Here is a 20,716-nt window from a genome sequence, read left to right as displayed (position 1 = left end):
GCTGTTTCATATTCACAAATGCAAATAGATAGTATAGAAAAGAGTGATTTGGGCATTTGAAACTTTTTCTGCCTTCAGTGAGATTATTGAAATAATGACGATGAGCATTGAGGTGTAGCAATGTTGTTTTGAGGATATTGTTCTTTAAAAACTGAAATAGCTTTTGTTGTGTTGTGCTTCACAGTACCTTAGAACCACAGTAACTGTAGGAGAGGTTTGTATGGGAATACATTTTGTATAGAAGCCATAATGTGGTTTAAATATAAAGGCCTGTTATAGATGAAAATAGCCTGATAAAAGAAGATACTCCTTATTCTGTCATGTGTTTTCACTACCAGGAATTAAGCTGCTGACTGGCAAGCTTGCTTTTCAGAAAGAATGTCTTTTACTATATTAATTTCAAACAGAAACTTGAAATTCACCGGAGTAAGCAGTGATGTGAAAGATTTAAAAAACAATAAAATTTGTGGGTTTGTGGTGTCTCCCTTTTTGAATGTCAGCTTCCCATTCTGCATGGGGAAAAATACAGCAAGAGATTATTTGCCTCAGAACTGAAGATGATATGGCCCCTCGTGCTCTACAGAGACAGAGAAGCTAGTGGCAAAGTATATGGAAAAGGTGCTGAGCTACTGTTGCCTCAGGTTTTTTTAATAAAAAAGTATGGGGTTTAATTATATGCAATAATAAAGGGTAAGTGCAGTATCAGGATCATTAGCTGCCTGAGCCCAGTGTCAGTCAAGGGGAGGAAAGCACTACTCACAGTAGAAGATGAAGGTATGGGCTGCTTAATGGAATAAGACATAAGCAATGACCTGGATGCTGAAAGTTGACCAAACTTCCAGAGGTCCCTCACAACTGAATTAATCTTGTCTCTAATCAGCTTATTATTTGAATGTATTTTATAGTTAAATCCATTATTTTATTCATGTATGATCCACCAAAATCAATAATTACATGATTTGATTATTAGCTCCCCCACACTGCCAGTTAACATGATAGTAATACTGGTAGGTCTGGAGATTTATTTTATAATGTTGATAAGGAGAAAGGTAGAAGTAAAGCATATTTATCAGTACCTATATTAAAATGCTAGAAATAGTCTAGCTAACATGTGAAAAGCTATTGAAGTGGTTTTCCCATTCTTGACTTTCTAAATGGGCTTTTTTTCCTCTCCTGAGACTAAAAACTTAATGTTTCTTGTCTGCTCATCTATTCTAAACAAGTGATTGATCACATTCAAGACCCCCTCCCTTTGTTCCCTTTTCACTAATATAGGTAAGGTTATAAGCAAATTGTGGTATAAAACAGATAGGTCAAACACTCCCATGAATAACTCCTGCCGCAGACAAGAGATGTCTGTGCTTGAGTGGGAAGGCTGAACATAAAAAGGGGTTCCACTAGGAGCTTAAGTAACATTTGGGAATTTGTTTCCCAAGGAGATACAGAGAAAGGGCAATGAAAGATTTTTCTCTTGAAGAGGGGAGGGCTGTTATGGACAGGGAGGCAGTATTCACACTCTGAAGTGCTCTCGCTCTCTGCCATTCCGATGGCTCTTTGTCTGCCAGCTGGAGTTCCTGACAGCACTGCTGTAGGAGTGCAGCCTGTGGGGATTTGAGGAGCATACTGAAGATTAAAAGAACAAAAGCTAGAAAGGATAAGGCTGGAAGTGTAGCGGATGTATTTCAAATACCTTTTATTTTATACAGTGTTGTCTAAATTGGGGCAGTTGGAGGTGTATTAGATTCCCTGCTGTTCTTTCATGTCTGATCATGGGGATCTCCCAGCCAGACAGGAGGAGAACTGATGCATGAAGTTCTTTACAAAAGACCAACAGGAAACAAGAAGCTTCAGATGGGAAACTTGAAAATAAAATTCAGCCCACCTTATTGTCTATTGCAGTCCAATAAAAGAGCTGAGGTTTTGCTGAAGACAGGACATCTGATTTATTTGCATTGTACAGTGTACTATTTATCAAGAGTGGGTGCATAGGAGGTAAAAAAGTGAAATGGACTTTCGGTTGGAGATCAATGTGTCAACTGCAAAATCTGCAAGCAGGATCACATTCATGTTCAGTGAAAGACAGTTTTTTATAGACTTAAAAAATGCAGTCTGTGGTTAAATAAGTTGTTGACCTGATGGGGCTCAGGAGAGGAAACAAATCAACTGCAGTTTTTATTCATGTTTTTTATATTTACCCATTTTTTTTCACACAAACCCATTGTTTGTTTATTGTAGCCATATTTTTGTGTCACTTGATCAGCACTGTTTGAAATCTCCAACATGAACGTGTTGGTATCAAGGGGAGATGGCAGCATGAAAGGAAATGAGAAGGAAAGTATGGATAAATAATTACATGGCAGTGGACAAACCAACCCCTAATCAGATGTTCAAGTATCATTGGACCTTAGGTCTTTCCTAAAATGGAGACAGTATATATAAGCTCCAATAAGGAAAGCAGTTTGCAAACAGTGTGAAATACCTGTCATCTGCTTCTTTTTTTAAAATGAGAAAAGAAATGCTTAAAGAAAGTAAGGTACTATTTAAGATGGAGCTGTTCTACCTATTGGAAAAGTGAGCTTTGGAGGACTTTCTTTGATTGTATTGTACAATGGAAATATTTGGGTTTCTATTTATGTAATAAATGTAAATTCATACCTGTGGTATATATCCAATAGCATCTGTCCGCTACAGAACAAAGCAAGGCAAAACTGTAAGACAAGTGAGAGAGACAGAGACAGCATATATGAACCAGTCTACTGAATCTAGGCATTTCTTTTAATGGTATAGAAGTATTTTAAATGTGTTAAGAAGCAAACTGTCACTTTTGATTGCTTATCAAATATAATGATGACACAAATTTCCTAACGGATTTCTGTCTGTGAGTATCAGTGAATTCTTACAAGCTTCTGTTTTTATTTAAATTCATAAGGTGATAAACCCTGCAAGTCTCATGATGTAAAGCTTAAGTTTTACAGATGTTGGTAAGGCTTATTGTGTTGGACTAAACGACTTCTGGAGATCCCTTACAACTACATGATTCTGTGTTTCTGTATACAAGAAAACTGCTTCAAATGCTGATGAGGTATTACATTACAGGATTTTGTTGTAAAAAGCCTAGAAAGGAATCTCGCTTTACCAAAATCACCATTGTCATGTTTTCTGCATGAAGGCTCATAGAACAGGGTATGATTTCCCACAACCTGTGCTGTAGATTATGCCTTTCCTGTACTAAAAATACCAGCTTCTGAAGTTAAGTTTTCAAGTCTCCTGTACCTTTAGACAACTTGTAGGAAAATTAGAGGTGGAGGAAAAACAATGAGACCAGAAGAAAGAGAGTTTTATTGCCAGGAGAGGACAGTCTATGAGGGAAAGGAATTAAGCCTTTGGGGAAGAGTAAAATCACAGCCTCTGAAGTAAATCAAATACCCAGCATGAGTCCGTGACTACTGCTCACTGCATAATACATTACCTAACAACATACTCTGAATTTGTCAGATCTATGTAAAAACATTACGAGCAGCTAGGATTTTAAAGTCAGAATCCATTAGAAATTGATCAGAATCTAAAATCGGAGAATCATAACGTGGCAGATGAAGCAAAATCAGAGAAAACTGGGGGGTTTGTATTTGGTTGCAATGTGTGCATCTGTATCAGTAATGTATCTGTTACCATTTAGTGGTGTCACTGCCACTGTGTGTGGTCTGTGTGTGTAGGAATGAGGTGCAGTCTGCCAGTGCAAAATAGCTCTTAAACTGCTATTCCTGAGCATCTACTTGTGCTCATTTCTGTAACTTCATGTAGTTTCTTGTAAGTGATCACAAGGGCATTTTGATAGGGCCTTTGTGGTATCATTTCCCTCTAAGCTTATTAAGAAAGTTGTCTACATGGTAGGTTAGAGAGGCCTTTAGTAACACTTTCATCACCATCTCCCTTAAGAACCTTATACAGATGCTAATGATATAAAGACTTTCATAGTTTCATGTCAGACAAGATGTGTCAAGGGGAGAGTATTTCCAATAGGGCATAGATGTGCTCAATCCTGTTGTGTGCTTTTATTCTCGCTCCTTAACCAGCCTGTATCTGTTTTGTCAGCCACTAATACCTGATCAGGGTGAAAGAACTGTAGCTTCTCTGGATCACTGCATCCACAGGGTCTGCCTTTAATCTTTTGCATGCACATGATAGGGCACACTCATGTCAGCTTGACTGAACGCTGCTTTAAAAGTTGCATGCAGAAGAGATGCTAGGATTTGTTTTTGGTTTAAGCTACATGATATGCTCCTTACTTTCCTCAAAATGGTAAGTCTTGGGGAATATCTTCCTTCTGTCCTGGAAAGGGATATCTAAGAAGGATGAGAAATGCAGAAAATGGTTAACTTCTATGAATAATATTTGCTATATATTTTAATCTTACTTTTCTTCCCACTTACAGTCTCTCAGATTTTATGATCAGCTGTTACAATAATTCTTAAAGGCTGCATCTCTACTTAGATGGTGAGAAGCTATGAAATGACAGCCAGTGTTGAAGTCAATGTCATCATCCCATGTGCTTCTAGTTGGGTTTTCACCTGTTCATTAACAAACAAATTCATTCACCCCCTTAAAACAAGATAGATGTTTCAAGTCCAAACCTGTGGGACGTAAGAAGGAATAGATGCATTTGTAGATTTGTGCAGGTTTTTTCTGTCTTAGACCAACAGTACTAGGCAGGATTAATTTCTTTCTGCTGACACCCTAAGGGGTTGCAAAATTGTAAATTACTGGAAGGTATTTCACAGCATGTGGCTGCCGTCACACTCCCCCCAGCTTTACAGTGGTTATTTGAACTTAGGTGAGCTTAACACACAGATGAAATAGGTTTAAAAAGCTCCTTTCCACCCATAACATGGGGTAACTTTTAAAACAAAATTTCGAAAGCTGTACTCTTGTCTTTCCTGTTTGCAATGCTATATTTGTGCATTAATTTGCATATTTATATTCAGAGTAATAACATTTGTGCTTTAACCCAGTCGAAATTCTGATACTTGTTATCAGAGGAACATTTCAACCGTTTTCGTATTTGGAGCAACTGATCATTTGAGAGTTCCAGATATTTCTCTATGAAAGGGATTCTTACTTTTTTGTGCCTGACACGTTGCATCCCGGTGTGTTTTTAAGCCCTTTTATCTATTTCAGCCTGATGCCATACTAAATCTTCTGAATCGGTCATTTCCTGTCTCTAATACATGCCCATTTAGTATTTTGATAGGTGATTCCGTTTAGATTTGACTGTTCAGATTTCTGCCACTAGGATAAGAAATTATGGTTTTCCTGAGCTTACAAATTATAGTGGTTTGTATTGGGCCTGCTAACTTTTGACTGCAGTCTCTCATGATACATGTTCTTCTGTGACTAGATTAGTGATTCCTTTTTTGAAGACTGCCTGGTAGAAGAAGATGCAGACATGTTTTGTGATACATGTCAGGAGTCTTTTTTCTAATACACAGACCTTGTGGCCTTGATATCTGTTATTGATATAAGAAAACTAATTTCCTTTAACTATTCTTATGTGAAAAAGAGAAGACAACAGAATGCAACCGAGAGAGTTTTAAAAGTCTGACCAGTGAGATAGGTAGTTTCAAAGTTTGCTGTTATTCTAATGTTCTCTAATTAGTTGGGCTTATAAGGAGAACCAGAGGTCTAGGGAAATTACAAAAACAACTTTAAAATAGATGAACATGTTAGAGAAATGTTTGAAAGCCTGGCTAAATGTGAAGATTTTAAGCTATATATTTAATCTGTGACTTAGAAAGCTTTGGGGTTTAGTTTTTCTAGTATGTATATTCATTGGTTTAATCTCTGAATTGCTTGGTCATATCGTTGCCAAAGAACATACTTATCATGAAAGCAAAATTTCAAATAATCTTTCAAGTAAAAACAGGCAGTGCAAGTCTCTAAATATAGGATTTGGTTGCGTGCCAGGCTGAAGAAAGCTTGACTATTTTTAAGTGTTACAATGTGATTAACTTTTGTAGGAGGTTCACCAGTCCATTAAATCATGTTCTTGCAGCCCCGAGTTTTCCGATTTTCGTTTATTTTAATTTATATTTGCTTGTAGCATTTAACTGTTCTTACTGTGTGGTTTTATTTAGAGTCACATTTAATTGGTTTCCAAACTAACTCTCCAGATGCACTGGAATTAGCGTTGACTATGAAAGTAATTATCAAATGTTTTCCTGTCTTGTATAATGGTTAAAATTGGTCAGTATTTGAAAATTTACCATGTGTTACCTTTACCCTAACAAATTACTCTTAGTATAGTTATGAGAAAAATAGTGAGCTGGTATGACTTGGTAGGTCAATAAGATACTTTTTCTTTTGAGAAGTTTCTGGAGGATATACATGAAACCCGTAGTGTTTTTCAAAAGCGTGTGTGTAAGGCATTAGTTTATTGTCCTAAAGAATTAGGAGTTGCCTTGAAATTTCCAGATAGCCAAAATTTAAGGGTGCTGCTTCTGAGTTTCATTTTTGCCTCCCCAGTTTTTGGACTGCCCCAGCCAGAGATAGATCACTTAATTTGCACTCCACCCCCCCAACCACCCCCCGATATTACAATGTACAATTTTATTTTATATTCTTTATATCATGTTCCTTCATCAAGTCATTTTGTGCAGGCCAATATTTCAGAACATTTAAAGATTCATCATAAATTGTAACTAAGCCTCTGTCTCTTTTTTTCAGTGTAACATTAAGTATTGTAGCATGTCAGAAATGATATAGCAGAATCAAGTAAGTTAAAACGTCTTGTGTGTACTTTTGGTTGAGCATGAACACAGAATAAAAGCTTTATATAATTTCTTATATGAAATTCGTACAAACTTGCAGCCCTTTAATCCTGCAAGTCTGTAAAATAATTTTTTTTTCTTCATATTAAAAATGTAACTTAAATGTCAATTTTGTAGGAAGTTCTGCAGAAATGAACACTTGTAAGTTTTAGGGCTGCAAGGGAGTATTGCAACTATCTGTAATGGGCATGCAGCAATGATGTACATGTTTAGGAGCATGATTACTTAATCTAACTGTGAGAAGCAAGAGAAAAGTGTGTGCACAAAACTACTGACAACACTGGGAGGACAAAAGTATTTCCTCTTTTCCTTACTACTTTTGACATTGTTTTGAGTTCAACTGACAGAAATCTTCCAGAACTGTTGGTACCTTTTCCTTTGCTTGGAGCATGTAATGAATGGAATAGGGAAAAGAAAGACTGTAAAAACAGACAAAAAGAAATGAAAGAGAGGAACAGCCTTTCTGAAATTTAGGGAAGAAGGAAAAGTCTGAACTTTTATGGGTGACTGATTTTCCCTCCTTAAATATCTTAAAATAAAAACCAAGAGGTCAGAAATGTTTCAAATATCAAGCACAAAATCGAATTTAGCACTCCCACCCACACTTGATCTGCTATTTGACACAACTGATAGGCTTGGGAATCTTTAAAAAACATAATAGTAAAAAACTAAACCCATAATAATAAACCCATTAAACCCATAATAATAAAAAAATCACGTTATAATCTATGAAAGCAATAACCCAAATCCAAACACCAAAAGCAGTATCCTCCAGCACAGTTTCTATCCCCCTCAAGCTGCCGTGTTTGCTGGAAAACTGGAGAGGCTGTCAGAGATCAGGAGCTTTTGTTGGAGTGGCTAGGGATCATGGGGAGCTTCTGTGCCTGAAGATGACCTGAAGGAAAATTTAATCTGAAGGAAGTTGGGTTGGTGGCAAAGTGGTCCCCAAGAAGTGTTTCAGCTTGCAGTTTTAATGGGGGGATACCTGTCATGTTTGCTGCTGCTTTATAGAGAAGTTATGAATAATACCACACTGCCTTATTTTGCTGTTTTCCAGCTCCAGCAGTTCGAGCATAAATCCCCAATTAACCTGCCTAAATCCTGTTACCCATTGTGAGCAAGATTTGTGGATATTAGTATGAGGTTTCTTTTGAAAAGAATTATAATGATATAATTAATATTGTTGACATTTAAGCACTTGTCATTATATTTCAGAGTTAATGATCCTTCAAGAGATATTTTGGTAATTTAGATCTCCCAGAATTGTATTTTCAAGCTGTTTGAGATGGAGGAAGATAATTTGTTACTCTGGAACACTGTTGGTTTATATTCAGAAGGGTTTCCTAGTAATGTTGAAGCACAGTTAGTAATGCAAATTTAAACTTAAAAGGCTATCACCTTATAGATTATGGTATCTCCAGCAAATGTGGGATGTATTTTCTGGGAAATAAAAGTAATAATTCATTTATATGCCAAGGTTTCCAGGGTTTTTTTATTATGTAGCACTTTATAAGTTAGCCCCATGAGAGATGGAAACGAGAGTAGTTGTGTAGATCTGAGGAGCTGCTGGAATAACAGCAGTTACCAGAGGCTCTTCAGAGGAACATGCTTAATTCTGAATAATCATAATGAGATGGCAGAGGTAGAAATGTGCATCTCATCTTTCTGAATTTCTTGTCGCATTGGCAAGAGGTGCCAGTCAGCAAGGGATTGTTTTGTTTTTTTTTTCTTTTTTAAAGTCTGATTTTTACTTCTGCAGATGATCTCACTTTAAAGGAAGTAGATTACTTTAGACCTATGTAAAGCAGGCTCCTCTATCCTGACAAAATCCCTTTTGGTTACATCGCATTGACTAAAGTGTATTTATGAGCTCTTCAGTTGTGTAACACTGGTGTAGTAAACGTGCCTATCAGGCTGCTTGAACCAGTTTCAGTAAGAACAGAGGAAAACCTCTGAGCATGCGGAGGGGTGGTTCCTATTTTTTCTTTTACCCAGAATAGCAAAATCAGCTTAGTTTCCTATTAAAATTTAGTAAGTGTGTTGCATGTGATTGCAAGTGGTCAAACACCAAAATGTGTTGGCAGATCTTGTAGGTAATATGATGGGTGGGGACTCTGGTGTTGCAGTAGTGTTATGTGATGGCTGAGAGTGACTCAGGCTCTTTTGCTCTCTTGCTTGTTACGTGGCTCTGCCTCTACAGACACTTGAACTGATACTTTCCTTTGATGACCGTAGGGGTGAGGGGAAGGAGGACTTGTGTTAGGCCTGGATGCAAGAAAAAAATCTTCTAGCAGGAAAACATGGCAGAAATGAGTAGGTTCTTTTTTCATTTGCCTGGTGCTGACATCCCACAATGGCAGGGGAGGAATGAGTGATCAGCTTCGGAAATGTGGATTGTCATTTGTGCTGCCCTAAACTTTGACAGCTTTGGCTTATCGTAGGGGGTAAAAATGTGTTCTTCATGTATCCTACACGTACATGCAAGATCAGATCTGTAATGATTTGAAGCTAGGGTGAGAAAGACTGTGCTATAGGGAATAGAAAGAAATCTGGCTAATTTTGTGCTCAATGTTTGCTGTGATCTTTTTTTACTCCTGATGGACCTTACCTAATAGAAGAAATTATTAAGAATGATGGTGTAGCCCAGAGAAAAATAGTATATGTGGTTTGTTTTTCATTGTTATGGCTGAAAACTATAAGGAAGACAAGGGAACTGGTTGCTGGACAGACTCCCCTGACATCCTTTCATACCTCCTAGCAGGTAGATTTGGGGAATGATTGGAGAAGACACTGACTAGAAGAGTCAGGAGCAAATGGCAGAGTCAAAATGTCAGTGAGAGGTTCTTGATGTGAATTTGTAGTGTACTGTGGCTCAGCCTACGGAGCTTAGTCCCTTAAAAATAGGACTGTGCCTGTTTCTAGAAAGGCTGACATGGCCAGTTCTGCCCACAGAGCCTGGATTCATAACTGCAGTGTCTCTGTGCATAAGCTCAGACAGAGCCTGGAATGTCCATCAAACATGGACATCCCATGACCATCAAACTTGGTCTGAACTGAAGCAAGCCTGAGACTTGGTGTAGTCCAAGATTGCTGTGGGTTGAGCGGCTGTCTGAGGGTGTATTGCTCAGAGATTGAGGGGCAGATAACCCTCGGAACAAAATGAAGGGGTGTGATGAGAGGACACATATACCCTGAACAGCTCTCCTCTCATCCTTTGAGTGTTCACCTGGTTATGCAGACAGTGTACCTCCTTGCAGCTCTTGTATTTGGATATTTTTTCATCCTTGCTCATATTCAGTGTGTGGTCATATGCAAGTATTCCCCTCCATGTGGTATTGTGTAGTAGAGATGACAGAAGCAGCACATGTAGCTCTGTCTCTCGGATCCTCTCAGCCTTTAGTGGTGCTGGCAGAAATTCTTACCACCTCCAACATTTGAGACGCAATGACACTATCGTCCCATCTTCGAACCTTTTATGTTACTTTTGAAATCTACCTCTTTTTGCTTGTTCCCTCTTCTTGTTTGTTTTGGGGTTTTTTGGTCTCAATTTCTGTGGTGTCTCTCTCCCCTGTGGCGTTTGAAGACTTGTGTTGCCTACAGCAATCACACCTGCTGTTCCTGCTGCCTCTACAAAGCCTGCATTTCTTGTATGAACATCTGCAAGGCTGTGAAGGGATTTCTGCCTGTAAATAGATCTGCAGCTACTTTTAAGATCTGCCATCATCTGGTAGCCGTTTACCAACTAAAGCTTCAATATTCTTACCATACTTTTTAAGTGCAAATTGGTGAGGATGAATTGTGGTTGGAAGCTTTGTGCAATTCATTGGGTGTAGGAATGTGCTCTTGCCTCTTCTTAGTCCTGCCAGTCTCATTGGCTTTCTCTTTGGGACTCAGGTATAGATTGCTTGCTTCTCTCCGCCTCTGGTAACTGTATGCCCCGGTAATTCAGCTCAGTGTTGGTAATGAGCAAATCATATTAAATTTATTGGGATGTTGCCAGCTTCTGTTTTAAGGGTAGTGATAGGTTCAAGCAGGGCTGATGAGTCCAGAGAAGGGCAACAAGGCTGATGAAGGGTCTGGAGCACAAGTCTGATGAGGAGCAGCTGAGGGACCTGGAGTCGTTTAGCCTGGAGAGGAGGGGGCTCAGGGGGGACCTTGTTGCTCTCTCCAGCTGCCTGACAGGGGCTGCGGACAGGTGGGGGTCGGTCTCTTCTCCCAGGTAACAAGTGACAGGACAAGAAGGAATGGCCTCAAGCTCTGCCAGGGGAGGTTTAACTGACATATTAGTAAAAAATATCTCCACTGGAAGGGTGGTGAAGCATTGGGACAGGCTGCTCAGGGAGGTAGTAGAATCGCCATCCCCAGAGGTATTGAAAAGACATGTAGATGTGGCACCTAGGGACATGGTTTGGTGATTACCTTGGCAGTCCTGGGTTAACGGTTGGGCTTGATCTCAAAGGTCTTTTCCAACCTAAATGATTCTATGTTTTTTGAAGCAGGACTTTCTGAGAGACCAGCTCCTTGTTGTGCAGACCTGCTCCTCCCTTATCTTCTGTTCAAGGCTTGTAATACGTGCATGCCAGCTTGTACCTGTTGGTGACAGAGTGCGGGGATGAAATTGGGATGACTTCAGGTCATCCGTTTTGATACAGAGCAATAGCTGCAAACAGGAGCTGATAGTAAACATGCCATCAGCAAGTCCTTAAGGCTCTGTGAAACAATTTCCATGTGGAGTTAACTTTGTATACCCTTGAGGTAGGATTCTTTTAGAAAACAGATTAAACTCTTTCTTTCACATTCATAAGGAGTATTTTATCTCTTTTCAAGTTTATAGTGATAAAATATTAATTAGTGGAGATCTTAAACTGTAAAAGTGATCTAATTCAGTAAGATAATAGCATTTTCTTAAAGCATTTTTCACAATAAAATCTATTATTAATCTTTAAAAGCATGCATGTCAATTGTAAACATATATCTGCATGTATGTGGTGCCAGTGCCTCGGGCTGGCAGCTGGGCTGCGGGGTCTCTGTGGGGAGAGATCAGACCCAGCTGGTTCCAGCCGGTTCTAGCCGGTTCCAGGTGGCTCCCGTGGCCCCACGGGGCGCAGCTCCTTCCCTCTGCAGCTCTGGCCGTGCCTCTGGGAAACAGAATTAAGGAAGGGGAAAACTCCTGGCTGTGAGCAGTGAGGGACAGCCCTGCACGGACTGAGGAAGAGGTGCCGGAGCAGACTCCCCCGCAGCCTGTGAGGAGACCTCGGCGGGGTAGGAAAAGGCGTGGGACAGGGAACGGCAGTTAGGGGATGTAGAAGCCCCTCAGCTGTGCAACAGGGGAGTCTGGGCAGGAGAAGGCAGCCCCTGGCACAGGCTTGGCAGCCACCACATTCTGGCCTTTCCCTGTCTCTCAGGGTTGCAAAGTTGCCTGTAGGTAGTAGATTGGACAGAGCTCGCACAACTTGTTATAACTTCTCAGCTTTTCCCTTCTCCTCAGTGGCTGTGCTTCCACATGGTGTTCATCAAAGATGGGTAACGAAGCAGTGCCCGAGCCATGGGGCGGTGGCTTTGCAAATAGGCTGTAGTCATCACTGGTGTAACACCATAGAGAGAGCAGGAAGCTTGGAGACAAGCTGATTTTTTTTTTATCTCATAGATAATCAGGGAATCCATGTGGTAGAAATTTTAGTGGACAAACTGCGGCAAACTTCTCTTTGAGGGTTCAGTCAGAGCATCCTTCTGAAATTTGAATTTGGGAAGCACAGGACTAAGATATGTAAAAATCTGTAGAGCTAACGCTTCTCTTCACATGTCTTTAGTTGACTTCTTTCCAGTGTTATGGTAGTACCGTAACAACTAGTTGAATTAGATATAATAATGATGATTTGCCTGCTATTCTGTTTGGAAACGAGCTAGTCCTGCAGAACGTGGAAAAGATGTTTATGCCCAAGGATGTACACAAATGAGTTTACAACATACATAGTCATGTTTTTAGGAAGCAAGTTGCAAAACCTACCATATATTTGAAGGTAATTCTGATTTACTTTCCTAAAAAAATAAGTTTATCTATTAAAAAATCACACTTCAAAATTAATCTTAAATAAAAATGTTACTTGGTTTATTCTCATAGGCTCCAATGGTAGTAGTATTTAAGATTACTATTAGAGACTTTTGTGGGTTGGTTGTTTGGTTTTTAACTCCAGCTGTTGATTATCAATTTAATTGCTATAGTATGGCTTTGGCTTAAATTAGAGAGGCTAAGTATGAGGACTGACCTCACGCATGTGTTGGACATTTCAGTCTTATACAGGTGAATAGTCCTGTTAGTCTCTTATCCAGAAGCTCTGCAGTTCCTATGATTTGCTTTTCTTTCAGTGGGGCCAGTGTCTTTATCCTTGACTGGCTTTCTGGTGATTTTGAACTCTGTCATCTGGGAGGTCTTTCTGCCCCAAATCAGTTATTTCTGTGGAGGAAATAGAATTGATTGCAAACTAAGCAAATCAACCATACATTGAAAGATGTCGGTTAGAAGGATGTGTTACCCATAGACTGGTCATTATGAAGTTGTAGCCATTATGCTTAGTACATTGATGTAGTGCAGGGGGAAAGCACAGTGAAATTTTTCTTATTAACAATTTTAATTAACTTTTAATTGATTTCTGGGAAGATAAATGGTTTCATTACAAAGTCTTACAATGAACACCTTCACCAGAATTAAACATTCATGGAAACTTCTGACAATTGTTCTGATAACAAAACATGAAAATATTTTATGATCTTGCCAGATGTCTGTAGCCTTATTTATAAAGTCAGATATATGAAAACACCTTGCTCACAGAATGTCCGTTGTTTAATTTACATAACCTTATTCATCATGCAGTAATTTAATTAAGAGGAGGAAAAATAACAGGTTAGTGTTCAAACTATGTTGAAAGCCTGGTAGCTCTAGGAAAAACATATGAATTTTGTCCATCCCTATACAGGCAGTTATACAATAGCAAGAATTATTTGGCTGATGTTGAAGTTTGAGACATAGTTCAGTATGTGAGAACAAAGATAACAACTGAACAAAATCTGAACAGTTTTCTATGCAGTCATCTGCCTTCTCTGACTGTGGAATAATAAGGATGGAATGTAATATTTGATTTTGAAGAACATGATAAACTACAGAAAATTAAGCAGTTCTTCAGAGAGCAAGGATTAAAGTGTCACTAAATGTGACAAACATGCTAAGTGAAAAGAAAATTTCTAACTAACATGTCCATTCTAGCTGTCTGCTGACTGCATCCAGCTTTCATTGAAGTATGCACTCCATAATGATTTGGGCAGCAATGAAACACTAAATCAAACTGCAAAATAAATAGTCTCCTCAGACACCACCTAATGCTGAAGGTGCTTCTGCATTAGAAGTTTCTGAGGGCTTGACTTTACAAGCATCTAGTTTGTCTTCTGCTTAAGTGCACAGTTCTCCAAGGCTGAGCAACTAAATGTGTATTTTCTCCTGAAGTCTGGTTGGGACCCAGTAAACCTACTTTCTGTCACTGCAGATTAAGAGATTTGTTTCTGTGGGGTGTTCTATCTTCAGCAAAATATCAGAGAGGCCCAAGCTGCTGTAAACAAGAAATGCTGAATAGCCACACAATGATTAGTATTCTGTAGTATATTACTCTAGCTTACCTTGTTACTCCTGTGAAGGTATGTCCCTTGTAGGTATTTAAAATGTGCATTAAAACATGGTTCTTTTTTCTGTTTCTTAAGGCTACAGATGCAGATGCTGGTGTTAATGGTCAAGTTCATTACAGTTTGGCAAACTTCAACAATCTTTTCCGAATCACATCAAACGGTAGCATTTACACATCAGTTAAACTGAACAGAGAAATAAGGGACTATTATGAACTTATTGTTGAAGCAACAGATGGAGCTGCGGATCCCCGCCGTTCAACACTAACTTTAGCTATCAAGGTGCTGGATATTGATGACAACAGCCCTGTTTTTACTAATGCTTCTTACACTGTCTGCGTGCCCGAAAATCTACCACCAGGCACTGTCTTCCTGCGAATAGAGGTAAGAAAGCATTATGGAGCAGAGACTATGTTTTTTAAATATTCTGCAATACTAGGCATGTTCTTACTTGTCAGTGAGACTACAGTAAAAGATTGTGAACCAGAGTGGAGTAAGTTATGACACTTAACAGACTGAAAAATGCATGACTTTTAGACAGAGACATAAAAATAGTTTGAACTGAGGTTCAATGAACCTCATGAACCAAATGAACATTTGGAAGTAAGAGCAATTATTAAAAAACAAACATCAAAACTACACTGCTATTGTCATTTCTAGGAATATTGTTTTACACATTTAAAGTGCTTTTGATTTGTGTTTGAAGCTCATCATATTATTTCTACCTGTTCATATTAGTAGCAAGAGAGCTTTATCTCAACTGATTTAGACATTTAAGTAAACTTAGATGTCTAACCTCACGTTATAGTCAATGGAGATTAATAGTTGCTTCCAGAAGCAATTCATCCAATACCAAGATCATTATGTAAGATAGCTGGAGTCAAGTGAAGTGAGCACCTGGAGGTATTGTCTTCTCTTCACTGACTATAAAAGATACTCAGACAGGTGAGAGTTAATTGTTCAAGTATGAGCTAGATATCTAAAGACAGCTGAGACACACATCACACAAGCAGTCTGTATATCTTCCTGATGTTTTGGTCAGCATCTGTCCTGAGATAATTCCAACAAGAACGTTTTTTTCTGAACCTGACTGCAGATAAATCTAATGTCAAATCACAGCTAAAGCAATCACATAATACTCCTTATCCTGATGGAAATTAATATTCTTTGTCTAAATACTGGGAAATAAACACATCTGTGCTGCCTTATGGGGTGAGATAAAACATCTGCTTAGCCTAGCATGCTCTCCATGGCAGTGGCCAATAGCAGGTGCCCAGGGAAGAGAACAGGAACAGACTGAGCCTTTCCAGTGACTCTTGCCCAGAATATGTTGCTCATTTCCTGTGGCAAGTATCTCTGATTTTATAACCTTAAGTGGATTTGTCTTCCTTGTGTTTGTGCAGTGGTGTTAAGTACATCCAATAGTCTCAGAGTAATACAACGAAAAGAGTTGTTTGCAATAGTTTGCTTTTTCATGTTCTTTAATTGTGCTTGATTTCAAGTACTTCCCCCTCCCTTTCCCCCACCTTTGTATGTCATGCTCTAGGCAAAGGATATTGATCTTGGTTCCGACGTTAACTATCGAATACGGACAGAGGAAGCACTACAGTATTTTGCACTGAACAAGTATACAGGCGAGTTATCGCTTTTGCAGTCCTTGGATTATGAATCATTTTCTGACACAGAAGCCACCTTCACCTTTCTTGTGGAAGCCTTTGATAGCAAGGGCACTATGCCTCCTGGTCTCGCTACTGTCACAGTGAGAGTAAAGGTAAGAGGAGTAACTTGTCAGTTGGTAGCATCCTCTCCTATTTGTTACAAAATACTCCATCAGCCCTTACAGGTGTCCTGATGAAACACCAGAGGACACTAGCAGTGTGTCTACTTTTCTGCTTTTTCACTTGTATGAAGCCACCACCTTTTTTCTGACAGCAACTTGTTCAGTTAAACATACACTTTATAACAGCTATAATTACTTTTCTATATGCAATTAGGTAGTTAAATCTTGGATCACAGATTTATGAAGTACAAGAATACCTGACACATACATAAATGTTTAGCCCTTTAGAATCCCTGAAAGGTTGCAACAAGTACCTAATGGAATTGTTTGCAAAGATGATACCATCACGTTTCAGTTAAAGCTCTCATAAATTGTAATTTTATGAACCATTCAGGTGTACTGAGTGCTGATACGGCACACCACATCCTATATTTCAGATTCTGCTGCTTTGAAAATACAGAGCTGCAACGGAACAGGTTTATTTAGTGGTCTGGCACAATGAATCGTTTTTATGCAGTGATTTACAGCATCACCACTGGGTTTCAGTTATCTCACCAGTGATATGAGGATAATGCTACTCTGTTTCTTAACGATCCACAAATGAAAAGCTTTTGTAGCTGAAACATTAGCACTTACCCATCTTAATTTGATTGATGCGCTCAGGTCCAAGAGGAGAGGGTATTGTAGATGCTCTGAATCATGCCTCCTTGCATTCACAAAGGTGTAGTACTGGAGCCAGTCAGTCAAGTCCTTTTGTGTAGTTGCTTCATTTTTGTTGACTTTGTTAGTGAGGAACTGTGAGCTATGGGAGAGAAGAGAGTTTAATAACTCATATTTTAGCTGAGAAGCAAAAATTTTAGCAGGAGCAAAAGCATAGCTCACAAATGTGAACTTCATATCTGGCAACTTCAGTTTAAATGCCTGTGGAAAGTATTTAGCATATATGAATCAGTCTTGGGTGCAGCTTGCTGTGTATCTGCAGATGCTATGAATTGCCACATGATTTTGAGTAATTCTGTTTGTCAGTCACTACTGAGCTCAGGATTATTTTAGGGACAGTAAATGTCTCTGATTATTAGCTTTGATGACAGCGTAAGAAGGTTTCTACAATATCTGTCTCTGCAAAATTTCTCAGGCTGAGATGCAGGTCACCTGTTTCCTGATAGTCTGTGCTCTTTCCCAGCAGTTTCCAAGTCAATGAAAGAAAACAGCTTTTGACATCATTCCCTGAGCCTTTTCTTTTATACTTTTAAGGAATAAGTTGCTCAAACCTGTTTTTTTTCTTAAAAGAAACTTTTTTCCAGTACAGTGAATTTCTGAAACAATTAAATGTTCGGATTTGTGTATGTGTTTTTGTTGGGTTGCATCATAGGCTGACCCAGCTGCATGAATGTGTGGTTGAATTGTATTCATTAATGACAGGGTACAGGGAAGCAATACGCTTCAGCTTGGTGGCCTTAGGGTAACAGCAGCTTGTGCACTGTCAAAGGAGGTGGTATGGGAATAGGGAACTTGAGAAGAGGATTAGTAGGATCAAAAAAATAGGTCTCTTGTTTTCCTGGAAACTCTTCCCACACATGAGCAACAAGAAGGGAGCACGAAGATACTTGTTTGCAGAAGACAGTATGTGAGCGGCTGTAACACTAGGCTGGAGCCAGGAGTAGTACAAGGCCTTAAAGCAGGGGTCCTCAAACTACAGCCCACGGGCCGGATACGGCCCCCCAGGGTCCTCAATCCGGCCCCTGGTATTTACAGAACCCTTCCGCCCCCCCCACCCACCGGGAGTTGGGGGGGGGGAAACTAAGCAGCCGCAGATGACTGCCTGCCACTTCATCCATGTGCCAGCCCCCTGTTTAAAAAGTTTGAGGACCCCTGCCTTAAAGTGAGGACAAGCAGCTTATAGTTTAAATGAGAAAGAAAATAAATAAATTATTAATTGAGTATTGTCATACTTGGTAACAGGCAGACTTCTGCAACAGATCAGTGGATATAATTAAATATTGTATATATTGCTGAGATGAAGATGGTGCTTAGGTTCCAGCCTTGAGTGACAGGTAGAACAGTAGTATTTTGAGTGGCAGTTGAGAGAATTGGGGAGGGCTTGTGGAAAAACATTTTTAACATCTTAGGCAGATGTCAATAATTGGTTATATGTCAAATGGTAGAAATTTACAACCTTGATCACAAGAGATAACTGGAATAGAAAGAACCATATGCATCTGTTGCCTCTTAGTATTAAATGTGCTTTCACTGTATTTAGAAGATGGTATTAAAGTAATTCCTTTAACACAGTGTGACCCCCAAATAGGAAATAAACGAAGTGCAGATAGACTGTAGGCCCCAACATAACAGTTGTACAGACTGCAGTCTTTAATAACACAAAATTGTACCAGAGAAAACCAGAAGCAAGCATTAAGACAATAATGGGTCCAAGCAGGGAATTTGTGTAACTGTTAGGGATTCAGTCCCTATAACCTGCAGACCATTATTTGTGGTATAGAAGTCTCCAAGTCCTTTTGGGCTTTATGCTGCTTTGTTAATTTTTCACAGTCCAGCTCTTAATTGAAATCACTGTAATTTTTACTTTGTAACGGGATTCTGTTAATCGACTATGGACAGCATCTGATGGTGTCATATATTGTTTATGTGATATAAAACTTAATGAGCAGATGTGCAGTATACATAATCTGATCTTTGGGGTTAGGAGGAGGGTAGGTGTATACGGTGATTTTCTTTAGACTCTCACTTTCAGCCTTTAGCGTAGCAAGTTACAAATAGTTTGTATTAACCTTCCCTGAACTTGATCAAAACACAGATTGCACAGCAGAATGCTCGCTGCAGAAAAAATAACTTAATCTGTTACTTGCACATCAGTATTGAAATAAATTATTGGCCTGTGCTGCAGCCAAATCGCCCTTTACATTGTACTAATGTCTTACAACTCTCTTGCCGAAGAAAGCCAAAGGTAAATAATTGCTGCATTCTTACTATTATTGTTGAGGAGGAACAGTGTAAGTAGTGTTGATTCTTCTTACCAGAAAGATGCAAGCCTCCTCAAACAGACCAAGATTTTTCTTTTTTCCCTGGTTCTCAGATTCCTCTTGCTGCTTTCATAACTTTACTTCTTAACCTGAGGCGTCTTGTCTTGGGATGGCATGGGAGATGCACAAGTGTTCATCCAGAATAATTGATGATTGTAATCTGAGTTGTTAATCTGGCCTGTAATCAAGAACACACAAATTTTTATTTTATCTGTTTGGGAGTTTTTATGTATATATAATTATACAGATTAGACAGAGCAAATTTTATCAGTCTTGAAACATAGTTAAAGGGGTTAAAAACATTAGCAACTCACAGGAAACAATCTGTGTGCTATTTTTCAGTGGTTTGCCACTGTTGAGGCATAATTTCTCTCACCATGAGAATGTCAGAGATTTGCATTCACTCAGTGTCTGAGAGGGCTGAATTATTTGCTAGGAGTGCCTGTAGTGCATATTGCAGTACACACAAGCATCCCCTCAAAATATAAATGTTTCCTAGTATTGGAAGAAGCGAAATCATTACTGTTCCAATGGTGTGCTTAGTATTTGGATTTAGCACTTGGAAACAATTACTATGGTAATAGAGCTTCTTAACAGAAACAGGACTAACCTTTTTCCAGTTTATATTGCTGTTAAATGAGTAATGTGTTTCTAAATACATGCTGTAAGAATTTCTGTATCATGGGCTCTGTAAAATACTTGCATATCTTATGCTGTGTCCTCCTCCTATTATTATTACCAGCCTTATTTTGTTATTACTTTATGTCTCTTTCTTGTTTGTTATAATTGCTTTTTCTCCTCCTTCTGTATTCTGGGATTGGTTTTCTTTTTAATTTTTCAAGTAGAGTATGTAGCTTAATGAAGCCGATATCTCTGGCTGATGATTCAAAGTGATAGAGCAACAAGAATAGATAAAACCAGATCTATGTGTTTCTAGCAATGCCATCATTATGAGACTGCCAACCAAATATATCATATAAGTCCTACTGTGCCTTAATCCCTGTGAACTGGTATAAACATTATACAATGAGTTTCCAGATTTAGTAAAACTGTCTGTACCCATGAACATCAATTAAACGTACTGCTATCATCAGAGAGGATACCAACTGCAACTGTCAGATTATTTTTTTATGAAAAATACGCCATTGAGAAGTTAGAAGTCATCATATGCTTGAGATCATGCATTATATGCATTGATTGGTACTTATTGTGGGGGTGAATTTGAGTCTTTCACAATCACTATGCTAAGACTTTCCTTCCCTGGGAAATTGGTGTAAAATACCCGAATAAACCATGCAAAACTGTGTAACAGCTAAGTCTTTATCTCTGGCATGGTTGTTCTGAATGGTCCTTCAGCAGCACAACCATTCCTGCAGTCTTTCATATTCAAGTTGGAAGCA

General features: G+C 38.9%; 1 protein-coding gene across 8 annotated transcripts in view; it reads left to right on the top strand.

The window, feature by feature from the left end:
• Nucleotides 1–20,716, top strand: part of PCDH15 (protocadherin related 15) — a 443,015-nt gene that overhangs the window by 300,932 nt on the left and 121,367 nt on the right. For all 8 annotated transcript variants that reach the window (XM_040607327.1, XM_040607329.1, XM_040607326.1 and 5 more), the window contains 2 exons: nucleotides 14,574–14,879; nucleotides 16,042–16,266. In XM_040607327.1, coding sequence (XP_040463261.1) covers nucleotides 14,574–14,879; nucleotides 16,042–16,266 — 531 coding nt within the window. The remainder of the gene's footprint in view (nucleotides 1–14,573; nucleotides 14,880–16,041; nucleotides 16,267–20,716) is intronic.

Source organism: Falco naumanni, chromosome 9, assembly GCF_017639655.2.
Source record: "Falco naumanni isolate bFalNau1 chromosome 9, bFalNau1.pat, whole genome shotgun sequence".
In the NCBI taxonomy this organism is placed as follows: domain Eukaryota; kingdom Metazoa; phylum Chordata; class Aves; order Falconiformes; family Falconidae; genus Falco; species Falco naumanni.
The sequence above is the reverse complement of the archived record's forward strand: the minus strand, read 5'-3'. Positions and strand labels throughout refer to the sequence as shown.